Source organism: Carcharhinus amblyrhynchos, chromosome 19, assembly GCF_965287045.1.
Source record: "Carcharhinus amblyrhynchos chromosome 19, sCarAmb.v2.hapA, whole genome shotgun sequence".
Taxonomy (NCBI): Eukaryota; Metazoa; Chordata; class Chondrichthyes; order Carcharhiniformes; family Carcharhinidae; genus Carcharhinus; species Carcharhinus amblyrhynchos.
Window position 1 is genome coordinate 53,754,561 of NC_137342.1, and position 15,822 is coordinate 53,770,382.

Genomic DNA, 15,822 nt, shown 5'->3' on the forward strand with positions numbered 1-15,822 from the left:
CCAACCCACTACGGTGATGGCATCAGCAAACTTGAAAATTAAGTTGGAGTGGAATTTGGCTGCACAAGTCATCGGTGTATAAGGAGTATAGGAGGAGGCTGAGAACACAGTCTTGTGGGGCACCGGTGCTGAGGATCATCGTGGAGGAGGTGCTGTTGCCAATCCTTACTGATTGTGGTCTGGAAGTTCAGAAGTTCAGGATCCAGTCACAGAGGAAGGTGCCGAGCTCCAGGCCAGCAAGTTTGGAGATGAGTTTCAGGGGAATAATGGTGTTGACTATAGCTCAGCCTTCAATGAATAGGAGTCTGTCATAGGCACCATTGTTATCTAGGTGTTCCAGGGTTGAGTGCAGGGCCAGGGAGATGATGTCTGCTGTGGACCTGTGCACTAGGAGGCAAACTGTAGTGGATCCAGGCAGCCCAGGAGGCTGGAATTAATTTGTGCCATGACTAATCTTTCGAAGCACTCCATAAGGATGGATGTCAAAGCCATTGGACGATAGTCATTAAGGCACACTGCCTGGTTTCCCTTTGGTGCTGGCACAATAGTTGTCTTCTTGAAGCAAGTCGAGGGATTAGTGTAATGAGAGGGTGAAGATGTCTGCGAATACCCCTGCCATTTGATCCCCTACAGGACCTGAGTGCATGTCCGGGTACCCCATCCAGGCCCATCACTTTCCATGGGTTGTCCTTTGACATGGCTGCTCTGATAGTGGCAATGGTGACTTCAGATATAGATTCGTCCGAGGTTCCTGGGATGGAGGGCATGCTCTCTTTGATCTTTTGCTCAAAATGGGCAGAGAATGTATTGAGCTCATCAGGGAGGGGTGTGTTGGAGCCAGCGATTGTTACCTGCCTTCGTCTTGTTATGTGTTACAGACCTTGTCATAGTCAGTAGGAGTCCATGTGGCTAGTTCAGGACTCTAGCTTGGCCTGCATTTGTCTTTTGGCATCTTTGATGGATCCCCTTAGATCATATCACTTTCTTGTATAGGTCATAGAGTCATAGAGATTTACAGCATGGAAACAGGCCCTTCGGTCCAACGTGTCCACGCTGCCCTTTTCTTTAAACTCCTAAGCTAATCCCAGTTGCCTGCATTTGGCCCATATCCCTCTATACCCATCTTACCCATGTAACTATTTAAATGCTTTTTAAAAGACAAAATTGTTCCCGCCTCTACTACTTCCTCTGGCAGCTTGTTCCAGACACTCACCACCCTCTGTTTGAAAAAAATTGCCCCTCTGGACACTTCTGTATCCCTCCCCTCTCACCTTAAATCTATTAGAATCATAGAACTTTACAGTACAGAAACCGGCCTTTTGGCCCTTCTTGTCTGTGCCAAACCATTTTTCTGTCTAGTCCCACTGACTTGCACCTGGACCATATCCCTCCACACCCCTCTCATCCATGAACCTGTCCAAGATTTTCTTAAATGTTAAAAATGTGCCCGTTTTCACCACTTCACCTGGCAGCTCATTCCACACTCTCACCATTCTCTGTGTGAAGAAGCTCCCGCTAATATTCCCTTTAAACTTTACCCCCTTCACCCTTAACCCATGTCCTCTAGTTTTTTCTCCCCTAGCCTCAATGGAAAAAGCCTATTTGTATTCACTATCTATATCCATCATAATTTTATACACCTCTATCAAATCTCCCCTCATTCTTCTACGCTCCAGGGAATAAAGTCCTAACCTATTCAATCTCTCTCTGTAACTCAGTTTCTCAAGTCCCGGCAACATCCTTGTAAACCTTCTCTGCACTCTTTCAACCTTTATTAATATCCTTCCTGTAATTAGGTCACCAAAACGGCACACGATATTTGTGTGGTGTACATTTCATCCTGCACGATCTTCACATCCTTATTGGGTGGGATGTAAATTGCCGTCCGGATAACGGAGATGAACTCCAGCGAAAGGTAGTCAGGGCAGCATTTTAGTTTTGGGTATCCTCAGTTCAGGAAGCAGAAACTCACCAGTGGTATCAGTGTACATTTAGATCTATGGGTAGTCTAAGCAGTGTTTCCAAATGGTCTCAATGTGCACAGCCTATCTCTGTAAATATCACTTTCACTCCTCGCAATAGGTTCCAAAGGTTCTGGAATGGTTACATTTGTGTTTCCTGTCACTAACTGAGACTGCAGCATGGTCATTTGACATGTCATTTATTGTTTTTTCTTAAACAATGTGATGATTCTTTTTCCTCCAGGAGAAAAGCAAAGGTCACCAGGAGTTGACCCAAAACAGCTGGCTGCGGAACTGCAGAAAGTGTCTCAACAGTCACCTTCTGTGGTTACCTCAGTGACAGAGAAAGGAGTCCACAGCCATTCAGGAACCACATCAGCTACCTCCAGTGCTGCCGCCAGCCCTGGGCAACCAGGATCACCTGCAATTAGTAAAAAACGACACAGCAGCAAGGTGAGCAGATACCATCAAATCATCAGCTTACTTACTAATACTGAAATCAATTTATCAGTGAAACACAGACCATTAGTTTAGAGAAACAACCACTGGACTAATTAAATTCAACATAATTTCTGGGTTTTATATTTACAGAAGAAAGTTTACTATAGTGAAAAAATCTAGTAATTATTTAAAGGAATATATTTTGTTTCGAAAAGTTGATTGCCTCACTCAATTTATGGAGAAGACGTTAGAGAATTAAAAGCTCCAGCAACAGAAACAAGAACGACAGAGTCACAGAATGGCTACAGCACACAAGGAGAACGTTTAGCACATCCCGTCCATGATGGCTCTCTGTAGAATAGTTCATCCAATGCCACTGTCCACACCTCTTTATCACTTTGTGCATTTCCTTTTCAGAAAACAATCCAATTCCTTTTTGAAAGTCTCAGTTGAACCTGCCTGCAGCAGGTTCTCAGGCAGAGCATTTCAGAATCGTACCGTTCACTGAGCAAAACACTTTCTCATGTCACCATTGCTTCTTTTGCCAATTACTTTAAATTTGTGCCCTATGATTCCAGATCTTTCACCCAATGGGAGCAGTTTCCCCCTATTTAATCTGTCTGAACACCATCATTTTGAAATCTTGATGAAACCTCCTCTTAACCTGCTCTCCTCACAGAAAACCATCCCAACTTCCCCCCATCTATTTCTGGAGCCAAAATTCTTCAGCCCAGAATCATTCTTGTGAATCTTTGCTGAACCTTTTTTAATGACTTCACACCCTCCCCAAGCCGTGATGTTCAAACTAAATACAAACCCAGTTGAGGCAGAACTAGTGTTTTAAGTAGCTTTAACATAATTTCTTTACGTTTGTACATACCTCTATATATAAAGGTGAAGATGCCATAAGCTTCATTAACCACACTTTCAACCTTCAGTTGTGGACATATGCAGCCAGGTCCACCTGCTCCTGCACCCCTTTAGAATTGTATCCTTATTTTATATTGTCCTTGTTCTGTTTACCAAAATGATACTTCTCTGCATTAAATTTCATCTGACTCCCCTCCCCCTCTTCCATCAACAAGTCTCTGGATTTTTCAAGTTCTTCAGTATCCTCATTGCTGTCTGCTGCATCTGTAGATTTTGAAATTATGCCCTGTGCATCAAGTTAATTAACCTACATCATGAGGGGAGCACTAACACTTATCCTGGGGGACTCCACAATAAGCATTGCATCCACTAGCCATTATCTTGATTTGCTTTTCTCCTACATGTGTAAAAAGATGTCTTCCGCCTTCAAATGATGTGGCACGGTGACACAGTTGTTGGCATTGCTTCTTCACCAGAGACCTGGGTTCAATTCCAGCCTCCGTTCACTATCTGGGTGGAGTCTGCACATTCTCCCTATGTCTGCATGGGTTTCCTCCAGGTACTCCAGTTTCCTCCTACAGTCCAAAGATGTGCGAGTGAGGTGGATTGGCCATGGTAAAGGCATGAGATTATGGGAATAGGATAGGGAGGTGGGTCTGGGTGGGATGTTCTTTCAGACAGTCAGTGTAGGTTCAATAGGTTGAATAATCTCCTCCTGCACAACTGGGTTTCTATGGATCTCTCTTCCTGCCACTCTGCCAATTTCATATTTATTTCACTGACGTTCCTTTTATCTAAAAACCCTAAATTTGCTCTGAAGCCTGGTGTGTAGCATTTTATCAATCTCCTTCTGGAAGTCCATGTACCCCAGAGCATTAACCTCAGCTATTTTCTCTGTTACTGCATCTAAAACTCAAGCAAATGAGTTAACAATTACTTTCCCTCAACAAATCCATCCTTGCTTTCCTTAATTAATCCACAATTTTCAAAATAACCATTAGTTTTGTCCCAAATTATAAGTTCTAGAAACTTCACCTGATGAGGTGATTGGCCTGGAGTTGCTGGGTGTATCTTTACATCAAGGACATATCATTTACAATTCTCCAATCCTCTGACACCAGCCCTGACTCTGAGGAAGATGGAAAGGCTGTACAGTGGTTAGCACTACTGCTTCACAGCGCCAGGGACTCGGGTTCGATTCCCGGCTTGGGTCACTGTCTGTGTGGAGTTGGCACGTTCTCCCTGTGTCTGCACAGTTTCCTCTGGGTGCTCCAGTTCTCTCCCACAGTCCGAAAGACCTTCTGGTTAAGTGCATTGCTAAATTCTCCCTCAATGTACCCGAACAGATGCCAGAATGTGGCAACTAGGGGATTTTCACGATAACTTCATTGTAGTGTTAATGTAAGCCTACTTGTGATTTAATAACTGAACTTTAAACTTAAATAATGGTCAGCGCCTCCACTCTCACTTCCCTCAGTATCCTGTGTGCTGGAAGCTTTCTGTTGTTTCATCCTGGAGCCTTGTCAACCTTAAGTATTGGATCGGATTGAGGATTGGCTGACTGACTGACAGAAAGTAGATGGTCCGGATAAACGGATCCCTTTCTGGCAGTTGAAATGTAACTAATGGGATGCTGCAGGGGTCAGTCCCCAGATCTCAACTGTTTACAATCTATGTTTCCTGCTGTGGGGCAATCTCGAACAAGAGGTCAGGTAGAGGTTGAGAGGCGGTAGATTTAAAACTGAGATGAGGAGGAACTGCTTCTCACAGACGGGGGGGTGGGGGTGGGGGGTGGGGGGGGGGGGTGGGGGGTGGGGGGGGGGGTGGGGGGGGGGGTGGGGGGGTGGGGGGGAGGGGTGGGGGGGGTGGGGGGGGGAGGTGGGGGGTGGGGGTGGGGGTGGGGGGTGGGGGGGGGAGGTGGGGGGTGGGGGGGTGGGGGTGGGGGTGGGGGGTGGGGGTGGGGGTGAATTTGTGGAAGTCGCTGCCCCAGAGCGCGGTGCAGTCTGAATCATTGAATGGTTTCAAGAAGGAGAGAGATATATTCCTGATTTTTAAAAAAGGGATAAGGGGAACAGGTGGGGAGGTGGATTTGAGACCAGGGGGAGATCAGCCATGATCTGATTGAATGGCAGAACAGGCTCAAAGGGCTGAATTTTTCGAATTACTCTCTACACTCTGCACTGGAGAAGGATTTCTTTCCAAGTGCTGGACAGGTCCAAGCAGCTTGTACTTTCTTCTTATTTGCCGTTTTCCGTCACACAGCTTCCCTGAACCGATACTTCTCCTGGGGTTGGGCTCACCCACACCGGGAACATTCTTCACAGTTACTTACCCTTGCCAGTACCACAAGAAATTAAAATCATAAAATCCTACAGCACAGAAGAGGCCTTTTGGTCCATTAAGTTTGCACCAACACATTAGAAACACCTGAACTCCCACCGAATCACATGGTCCATGGCCCTGGATGTTATGATGTGCCTAGTGCTCATCCAGATACTTTCTAAAGGATGTGAGGTAACCCACCTCCACCCCCCCTCCCAGGCAGCACATCCCAGACCATCACCACCCTCTGGGTAAAAAGGTTTTTTTCTTACATCTCCCAAAGCCTCCTGCCCCTCACTGTGAACCGATATCCCCATGTGACTGACCCTTCAACTGAGGGGAATGGCTGTTCCATATCCACTCTGTCCAGGCCTCTCGTACACCTCAATCAGGTTACTTTTCAGTCTTCTCTGCTTCAACGAAAACAATCCAAGCTTCATCCACTCTCTCTTCATAATTTCAATGTTCCATCCCGACCTTGCCTTGAATTTCCTCGATTGTCTTTGCATGTCATCTCAACAGATCAAACAGTGGACTCAGAAAGATCCAATATTGTCCACGGTGAAGGATACGGCTCTTCATGGCTGGCTTTTTAACAGAATATCTGAACAACTAAAGCCTTTTCCAACTTGGAAGACTATTAATCTGTGCAGAAGGTGTTGTTCTGTGGGGATGGGGGTGTGGGGGTGTCATCCCCATACCTAGCAAGAAGTTATTATTGGAGGAACTGATTAGCACTCACCCAGGGGTGTCCAAGATGAAAGTGTTGGCTCACAGCGATATGTGGAGGCCTAGGTTAGACACAAATATAGGAAACATGGTTAAACAGTGCACCCAATGCCAGGGACAATAAAAGTTACTATCAGCAGCCCTGATTCATCTTTGGGAGTGGTCAGGTTGGCTATGAATGAAACTCCACATTGGTTTTATAGGCTCATTGTCGAGTACCATGTTCCTACTTAAGTGGATGCACACTCCAAATGGCTAAACATCTGTGAAATGAAGTCTACGACTTATTTTGCAACAGTAGAAAGGTGAAGTCAAACCTTCACCAGACATGAGTTGCAGGAGGTGTTGGTTTCAGACAATGGGGCAGCATTTACCAGGGAGAAGTTCCAGGATTGCAAGTCGTCAAATGGCATTCATGTCCCACACCTCATCCACCTACCCCCTCCTCAAATGGGGGGCTGTGCAAAGTAGCCATGATAAAACAAATATTCAGTATCCTGCAAACCAAATTAATGCATTTTCTTATTTCTAGAGTAATTGGGTATAGAGTGATTTCCTAAACAATGCTTACCTCCGGAATGCTTACCTCCGGAATGCTTACCTCCGGAATGCTTACCGATGGAATGCTTACCTCCGGAATGCTTACCTATAGGATGATCCACATGACCACTGAATAACTCCTTCCGTGTTGCTCATGGGTAAACTTGAATGAGGTTCGACCTGGTGTTTCCAAATTTGGCAGGGGGGGTTTAGGCAAAGCAAAAGAAACATCTTGATTTCATAAAGCCTGAGAGAATTTGAAGTGGATGATTAAGTCTATATTCAAATGCTTGGAATGGGTCAGAGTGCCAGGTATTGGTAAAGTCAGGGATGAGCCCCGTATGGTATGAAGTAGAAGTTTGAAGTGAAATACTGAAGAAGTATCTCGATGAACATAGAACATAGAACACTACAGCACAAACAGACCCTTCGGCCCACAAGTTGCGCCGACCATATCCATACCTACCAGGCTAAAGAACTATCTGTAACTCCCAATCCCATTAGATCCCATATACTCATCCAGAAAACTTTTAAAAGACCCCAGCGAGTTCGCCTCCACCACCACTGACGGCAGCCGATTCCATTCACTCACCACCCTCTGAGTGAAAAACTTTCCCCTAACATCTCCTCTGTACTTGCTCCCCAGCACCTTAAACCTGTGTCCTCTCGTAGCGACCATTTCAGCCCTGGGAAATAGCCTCTGAGAATCCACCCTATCTATTCCTCTCAACATTTTATAAACCTCTATCAGGTCGCCTCTCAACCTTCGTCTCTCCAGGGAGAAGAGTCCCAGCTCCCTCAACCTATCTTCATAAGGCATGCCTCCCAATCCAGGCAACATCCTTGTAAATCTCCTCTGCACCCTCTCAATTGCTTCCACATCCTTCCTGTAGTGAGGTGACCAGAACTGCGCACAGTACTCCAAGTGGGGTCTGACAAGGGTCTTATAAAGTTGCAGCATTATCTCCCAACTCCTAAACGCAATCCCTCGATTAATGAAGGCCAATACACCATACGCCTTCTTGACCACATCCTCCACCTGCGAGGCCGATTTAAGAGTCCTGTGGCCCCGGACCCCAAGATCCTTCTGCTCTTCAACACTACTAAGACTCCTACCCTTGATATTGTACTCCTTCATCCCATTGGACTGCCAAAATGGGCCACTACACATTTATCCGCGTTGAAGTCCATCTGCCACTTCTCCGCCCAGTCTTGCATCCTATCTATGTCTCGCTGCAACTTCTGACATTCCTCCAGACCACCCACAACACCACCGACCTTCGTATCGTCGGCAAACTTACTAACCCATCCCTCCACTTCCTCATCCAGGTCATTTATGAAAATGACAAACAGCAAGGGTCCTAGAACAGATCCCTGGGGCACTCCATTGGTGACTGACCTCCATGCAGAAGAAGACCCATCCACAACCACTCTCTGCCTTCTGCAGGCAAGCCAGTTCTGGATCCACAAGGCCAAAGCCCCTTGGATCCCATGCCCTCTCACCTCCTCAAGGAGTCTTGCATGGGGGGCCTTATCAAACGCCTTGCTGAAGTCCATGTAAACCACATCCACCGCTCTTCCTTCGTCAATTGTTCAGTCACATTTTCAAAGAACTCAACTAGGCTCGTAAGGCACGACCTGCCCTTGACAAAGCCGTGCTGACTATTCCTGATCATGCTAAACTTCTCCAAATGCTCATAAGTCCTGTCCCTCAGAATCCTCTCCATGGCTTGAGAAGAAGGGAGTCAGATGTAGAAGCAGTGGGGCAGTCTGCCTGAGCACGCCCAGCAGTGATGTTATTGTGGTTGGAAGCTCACACACAGGTCCTGCTGCAGAGGACTCAGATGAACACTGCCATGCGCTGGGCTACAGTAAACAGCAGGTGGCGATGCACACAGAGATGCTTGGCCAATCAGAGAGCCTGTACAGGAACATGACACAGTTCAGTAGCAACTTGGCATGTGGGTTTGTGCAAAATTTGGAGCCATCCTTTCCAGACTGGCAGTGCAGCCAATTTACTTTGCACCCTTGAGGACCCAACCACAGCATGGCATCTGCCAGTTAATGTCCCAGTTCCTGGGCTGATAAGTAACATTTGTGCAATAATCATCTCCAAGAAGAGAGAATCTAACCATCCTTCCTTGACACTGAATGGCAAAACCATTGGATTATCATTGACTAGAAACTGAAAGGGACTAATCATATGGAAGAACAAGGGAATCCTGTGGCAAGTAACTCACTTCCTGATTCCCCAAAACCTGTCCACCTTCTACAAGGCACAAGCCAGGAATGTGATGGGATACTCTTCATTCGCTGGGATGAGTACTGCTTCAACACCATCCAGAATAAATCAGCATGTTTGATTGGCACCACACCCTCCATCTTAAAAATACAGCCCTTCCCCCAGTGACACACAGCGGCAGCAGTGCACATCATCTACAAACGCACTGCAGGAATTCATCCAGGTTCCTTAGACAAACAATACCTTCCAAATTCATGCCCACTAACACCTTGAAAGAGAAGACCTGTAGATACCTGGCAACATTACCACCAGCAAGTTTCCCACGGTGAAATATATCACCATTCCTTCATTGTCACTGGGTCCAAGTCTTGGAACTCCCTCCCTAATGGCACTGTAGGTGTAACTTATACCACATGAAGTGTAGCAGTTCAAGAAGGCAGCTCACAACACCTTCTCAAGAGCAATACATATTGGGCAATAAATGCTTTCCTGGTTAATGATGCCCACTTTCCACAAAAAAAATGGAAAAAAGCAAGAACCACGCAACATCCGAGCACTCTGAGAGAAGCTTGGATGCTGTCATGGAGGCTGAGCTTTCAGCTACACGCTGGGTGCAGTCAATGGAACTCTATACCACAAGCAAGCCTGTCATCTTCCTAAAACTTCATGCACACTCCACCTGCCTGTCACAGGCAAGAGAAAACAAAATATATTCCACTTCCCTGGAAGCTGACCGTAGGATGTAAGTTTCAAGGTGAGTTTCAGGTGATTTAATGACCTGTTGATTCCTTTCATAACAACGTAAAACTGGGCAAATATTTGTCAAATGAGTCATTTAGTCTTTTCTCTCTGAATTCTCAAATTCATACATTTCACTTTGCTAATTGTCCTTTTATTTTGGCAAAGCATAACATTTATACAGAATCATAACAGTCTTATCTAGGCTGTAAACAGTTAAGAAAGGAGAGAGAGTGTGTCGGAAAGAAAAACTGAAGCAAACTGAGAGAAAATAGCAGAGGAAAACGCAAGCAATATCTTTGAGATTGCATTGAAAGTTGATGTTTTTCTTCAGCTTTCATATTATTAATGCTATTTCCCAGGAACCCTGTTTAGTGTCAGGACACCTGATCAAAATGGGACTCATAAGAGGTGACAGAAGATTTGTCGTGAACAACTAACTACAAAAATATGGGATACAGGAAAGAAACTGAAAGTAAAGAGCTGATACAATGAACAGTAAATGAATCGGGATTCGGACTTGCACAATTCCTCCCTGAGGCTTTTTCCTGTCTGGATGATGCTCTGTAAATACGAAGCGGATGGATTCAAAGTTTCCATCTCACTGAAAGGGCTTCAGGTTAATCCACACCAATAACTTGCTCACATTTTTTCAGCTGAAATAATCTATAATATTTACAATTTATAACATGCTGAGATAATCAACAATATTCAAAATGAAACAATTCACAACATTCCAAAAAAGGTCAATTCACAAAAACGTAATGGTTCGACTATCATGACATTGCAGTCTCCCCCCCCCTCCTCCCCCTCCTCCTCCTCCTCCTCCTCTCTCCCCCCCCCCGCCTGAAGGTCAACTTGCTCACATGAACCTATTGTGATCTTAAAACCTCATCCAAGATAAATTTCAGATTATTAAATGAATGTAGTCAGGTTATCAACTACAATCTGGATCAGAAATGAAATTTCCCTCTTTCAAACCAGCAAGGTTATCTCAGGGTAAAATAAAACCATAGGTGTACTGTTGGAGAAAGAAGTCCTGTTAACTTTACCAATATCAGCACTTAGAGTCCTAACTTGAGAATACTCAGATATTATTATTTATAAGTGGTCTTATGGGGTTACAAAGATGAGACTGCAATTTTTTTAGCCCTATTTATAAATATGTATTGTGAGAACAAATTTGTGATTTGATTATGGAAATGAAGTTTATATCATAGAATACAAGATAATGAAAGCTTTTTAAAAAATAGCAAATCTACTTAAGGTAACATATTTTGGAATTCATCTTCATAACAATCTTGATATGCAAAAAACATTTAATAAGATATACTTGTCATCCTGCATAATTTAATAGTTTGAAGAGTCTTTATCTCAAACCCGGGAATTCTAAAGTAAAACTCTACCCCGATGTCCGAATGTGAGTGATGTTTGTCTGTCTAAGCTGTGCTAGCTTTTTAAGAAAAGTCAGCTGTTAGCAGTCGAGCTTGTACTGTCCATTGCATTGCTGCAAAAACATTCTGGAGAAACCTTTATCAATTTTTCTAACTGTGAATCATTAAGGATTATTTTTGCTGTCTTGCTTTTCCATCAGGTGTTTGGGTGGTTTACTGCCCACCAACCGTAAGGCAATCCAAGGTCCAGTTATGACTTCCCAAGCTTTCTAGTTTTTTGACAATGATTCAGATGTTGCCTGATGTATTTGAATTCCTTAATCCAATTAACATCTCATTTTCTTCATAAATGTATTTGTTTTACATTCCAAATTTAACAAATCCTCTAAAAAATTCCAAGATTTTAATCAGGATCCACACCTTTCTCAAAAACAAGTCAGTTCTTCCTTGAATTGTTCTGTGTACCATGTCTCAGTGAAACACATTCCTTAGTAGTTAAGATATAGACTAACACAAATGTTATCACTATTGATCTTCAGTGGCAGAAGTCAAATGTCTAATCATCAGGTGAAAAAGCTGTTTCCTCTTGTTTTCATTGTGTTACAGCCTCCTGAAACAGCAAGCAAATCTCATCCAATTACTGGTGAAATTCAGGTAAAGTTCACTTTTCATTTTATGCTACATTGGAGTTTATGCTTCGTTTTCTAATAGTATCAAGTTTCAAATACGATTACTAAATTGAGTTTCTAAGGCTGTTCACAAAAACCTACCTACTGTCCAGTTTTAGATTTTAATTACATGGAATCACATGGTAAAAGTATATTTCATAAAAAGGGCGACATGGTGGCACAGTGGTTAGTGCTGCTGCCTCACAGTGCCAGGGACCTGGGGCTGCACAGTGGTTAGAGCTGCTGCCTCACAGCGCCAGGGACCCGGGGCTGCAAAGTGGTTAGAGCTGCTGCCTCACAGCGCCAGGGACCCGGGGCTGCACAGTGGTTAGAGCTGCTGCCTCACAGTGCCAGGGACCTGGAGCTGCACAGTGGTTAGAGCTGCTGCCTCACAGCGCCAGGGACCTGGAGCCACACAGTGTTTAGCGCTGCTGCCTCACAGCGCCAGGGACCTGGGGCTGCACAGTGGTTAGAGCTGCTGCCTCACAGTGCCAGGGACCTGGAGCTGCACAGTGGTTAGAGCTGCTGCCTCACAGCGCCAGGGACCTGGAGCTGCACAGTGGTTAGTGCTGCTGCCTCACAGCGCCAGGGACCTGGAGCTGCACAGTGGTTAGAGCTGCTGCCTCACAGTGCCAGGGACCTGGGGCTGCACAGTGGTTAGAGCTGCTGCCTCACTGTGCCAGGGACCTGGGGCTGCACAGTGGTTAGAGCTGCTGCCTCACCGTGCCAGGGATCTGGAGCTGCACAGTGGTTAGAGCTGCTGCCTCACAGTGCCAGGGACCTGGAGCTGCACAGTGGTTAGTGCTGCTGCCTCACAGTGCCAGGGACCTGGAGCTGCACAGTGGTTAGTGCTGCTGCCTCACAGTGCCAGGGATCTGGAGCTGCACAGTGGTTAGTGCTGCTGCCTCACAGTGCCAGGGACCTGGAGCTGCACAGTGGTTAGAGCTGCTGCCTCACAGTGCCAGGGATCTGGAGCTGCACAGTGGTTAGTGCTGCTGCCTCACAGTGCCAGGGATCTGGAGCTGCACAGTGGTTAGAGCTGCTGCCTCACAGCGCCAGGGACCTGGGGCTGCACAGTGGTTAGAGCTGCTGCCTCACAGTGCCAGGGACCTGGAGCTGCACAGTGGTTAGAGCTGCTGCCTCACAGCGCCAGGGACCTGGAGCTGCACAGTGGTTAGAGCTGCTGCCTCACAGTGCCAGGGACCTGGAGCTGCACAGTGGTTAGAGCTGCTGCCTCACAGTGCCAGGGACCTGGAGCTGCACAGTGGTTAGAGCTGCTGCCTCACAGTGCCAGGGACCTGGAGCTGCACAGTGGTTAGAGCTGCTGCCTCACAGCGCCAGGGACCTGGGGCTGCACAGTGGTTAGAGCTGCTGCCTCACAGCGCCGGGGATCCGGGTTCTACTCCTACCTTAAGTCACTGTCTGTGTGGAGTCTGCACATTCTCCCTGTGTCTGCATGGGTTTCCTCCAGGTGCTCCAGTTTCCTCCCACACTCTGAAACGTATGCTGGTTAGGGTGCATTGGCCATGTTAAATTCTCCCTCAGTGTACCCGACCATGCATCAGAATGTGGCGAATAAGGGATTTTTGCAGTAACTTCATTGTGGTGTTAATGTAAGCCTAATTGTGACCCTAATGAATAAACTTTAAAACTTTATAAACAAATTGGTACCAGATTTAAATAAAGCAAGACAATCTCTCAGCTTTATGCCTTCATTCAAATTGCAAACCTCATAATTTAGAACAGCAAATACATCTCTGGGGATATATTAGGACAGTGTATAAATTGTATAACTTGAAAGATGTACAAGAGATTTAGAGAATGAATTGTGTTGCTCATGAATGGAATTGGGGTTTGGATACATGGGGAACTGGGTATTAGTACTCCAGGAACAGTGGTCAATTCCATTGGGATCAACGCCACTTGAATTAGGTTGGAACAAGTGGCCTGAGCAATCGTCTTACTCAGGTTGTACACAGGGGTTTAACCCAACAAATTTAGGGAGAAGGTGACATGGGGAGGATGAAGGGCTGAGAGATTTAGAAATACAAAGAGAAAAGCCAAAGCAATGTGACAGTATAGCAATGTAGGTAAAGACAAGCAGAGTGGGAAAAGATAGAACAATACATAACCAACATTGTGTGTAATTAAATAAAGTCCATGCAATGAATACTAGTAACAAATTAAAGGCTCTTTATTCAAACGTATGAAGAAAGCATCCACAAAAAGATAGATGAACTAATTACATAAATAGAAGTAAGTGGTTTAGAACATAGAACACTACAGCACAAACAGGCCCTTTGGCCCACGAGTTGCGCCGATCACATCAACACCTACCAATCTATAGACCTATCTATAACCCCCAATCCCATTAAACCCCATATACTCATCCAGAAGTCTTTTAAAAGACCCCAGCGAGTTTGCCTCCACCACCACTGACGGCAGCCGATTCCATTCACTCACCACCCTCTGAGTGAAAAACTTACCCCTAACATCACTTCTGTACTTGCCTCCCCGCACCTTCAATCTGTGTCCTCTCGTAGCGACCATTTCAAACCGGGGAAATAGCCTCTGAGAATCCACCCTATCTATTCCTCTCAACATTTTATAAACCTCTATCAGGTCGCCTCTCAATCTACGTCTCTCCAGGGAAAAGAGTCCCAGCTCCCTCAACCTAACTTCATAAGGCATGCCTCCCAGTCCAGGCAACATCCTTGTAAATCTCCTCTGTACCCTTTCAATAGCTTCTACGTCTTTCCTATAGTGAGGCGACCAGAACTGCGACAGTACTCCAAATGAGGTCTGACAAGGGTCTTATAAAGTTCCAGCATTACCTCCCGACTCCTAAACTCAATCCCTCGATTAATGAAGGCCAGTACACCATACGCCTTCTTGACCACCTCCTCCACCTGCGAGGCCGATTTAAGTTTAGATTTAACAGACATTATGGAGAAATGGTGACAAGGGGTCCAAGGTTAGAAATAAAATATTCCAGGTACACAGTATTTCAGAAGGACAGACAGAATAGTAAAGAGGAGGGGCAACCCAGTTAATGTTAGAACATAGAACATTACAGCACAGTACAGGCCCTTCGGCCCTCGATGTTGCGCCGACCAGTGGAACCAATCTAATGACCCTCTATCCTAAACTATTCCAATGTTATCCATATGCCTATCCACTGACCATTTCAACGCCCTTAAAGTTGGTGAGTCCATAACTGCTGCAGGCAGGGCATTCCACACCCTTACTACCCTCTGAGTAAAGAACCTACCTCTGACATCCGTCCTATAATTACCACCCCTTAATTTAAAGCTATGTCCCCTCGTGTTAGCCGTCACCATCCGAGGAAAAAGGCTCTCACTGTCCACCCTATCCAATCCTCTGATCATCTTGTATGCCTCAATTAGGTCACCTCGTAACTTTCTTCTCTCTGATGAAAATAACCTCAAGTCCCTCAGCCTTTCCTCATAAGACCTTCCCACCATACCAGGCAACATCCTGGTAAACCTCCTCTGCACCCTTTCCAATGCCTCCACATCTTTCTTATAATGCGGCAACTAGAACTGTGGCAATACTCCAAGTGCGGCCACACCAGAGTTTTGTACAGTTGCAACATGATCTCACGGCTCCGAAATTCAATCCCTCTACCAATAAAAGCTAACACACCGTACGCCTTCTTAACAACCTTATCAACCTGGGTGCCAACTTTCAGGGATCTATGCACATGGACACCGAGATCTCTCTGCTCGTCAACACTACCAAGAGTCCTTCCATTAGCCATATATTCCGTACTCCTGTTATTCTTACCAAAGTGAATCACCTCACACTTTTCCGTATTAAACTCCATTTGCCACCTCTCAGCCCAGCTCTGCAGCTTATCCATGTCCCTCTGCAAACTGTAACATCCATCCTCACTG

General features: G+C 45.6%; 1 protein-coding gene across 6 annotated transcripts in view; it reads left to right on the forward strand.

The window, feature by feature from the left end:
* The window catches only part of LOC145355536 (protein piccolo-like), a 480,857-nt gene that overhangs the window by 384,741 nt on the left and 80,294 nt on the right, over window positions 1–15,822 (forward strand). For 5 of the 6 annotated variants that reach the window (XR_013889002.1, XM_080207784.1, XM_080207785.1 and 2 more), the window contains 2 exons: window positions 2,206–2,414; window positions 11,844–11,891. Coding sequence is in view for 5 of the 6 variants with exons in the window: in XM_080207784.1 (XP_080063910.1) it covers window positions 2,206–2,414; window positions 11,844–11,891 (257 nt within the window). In the remaining variant the exon portion in view is untranslated. Of the gene's footprint in view, window positions 1–2,205; window positions 2,415–11,843; window positions 11,892–15,822 lie in introns of those variants that run through there. The other variant, XM_080207788.1, reaches the window with a different exon arrangement.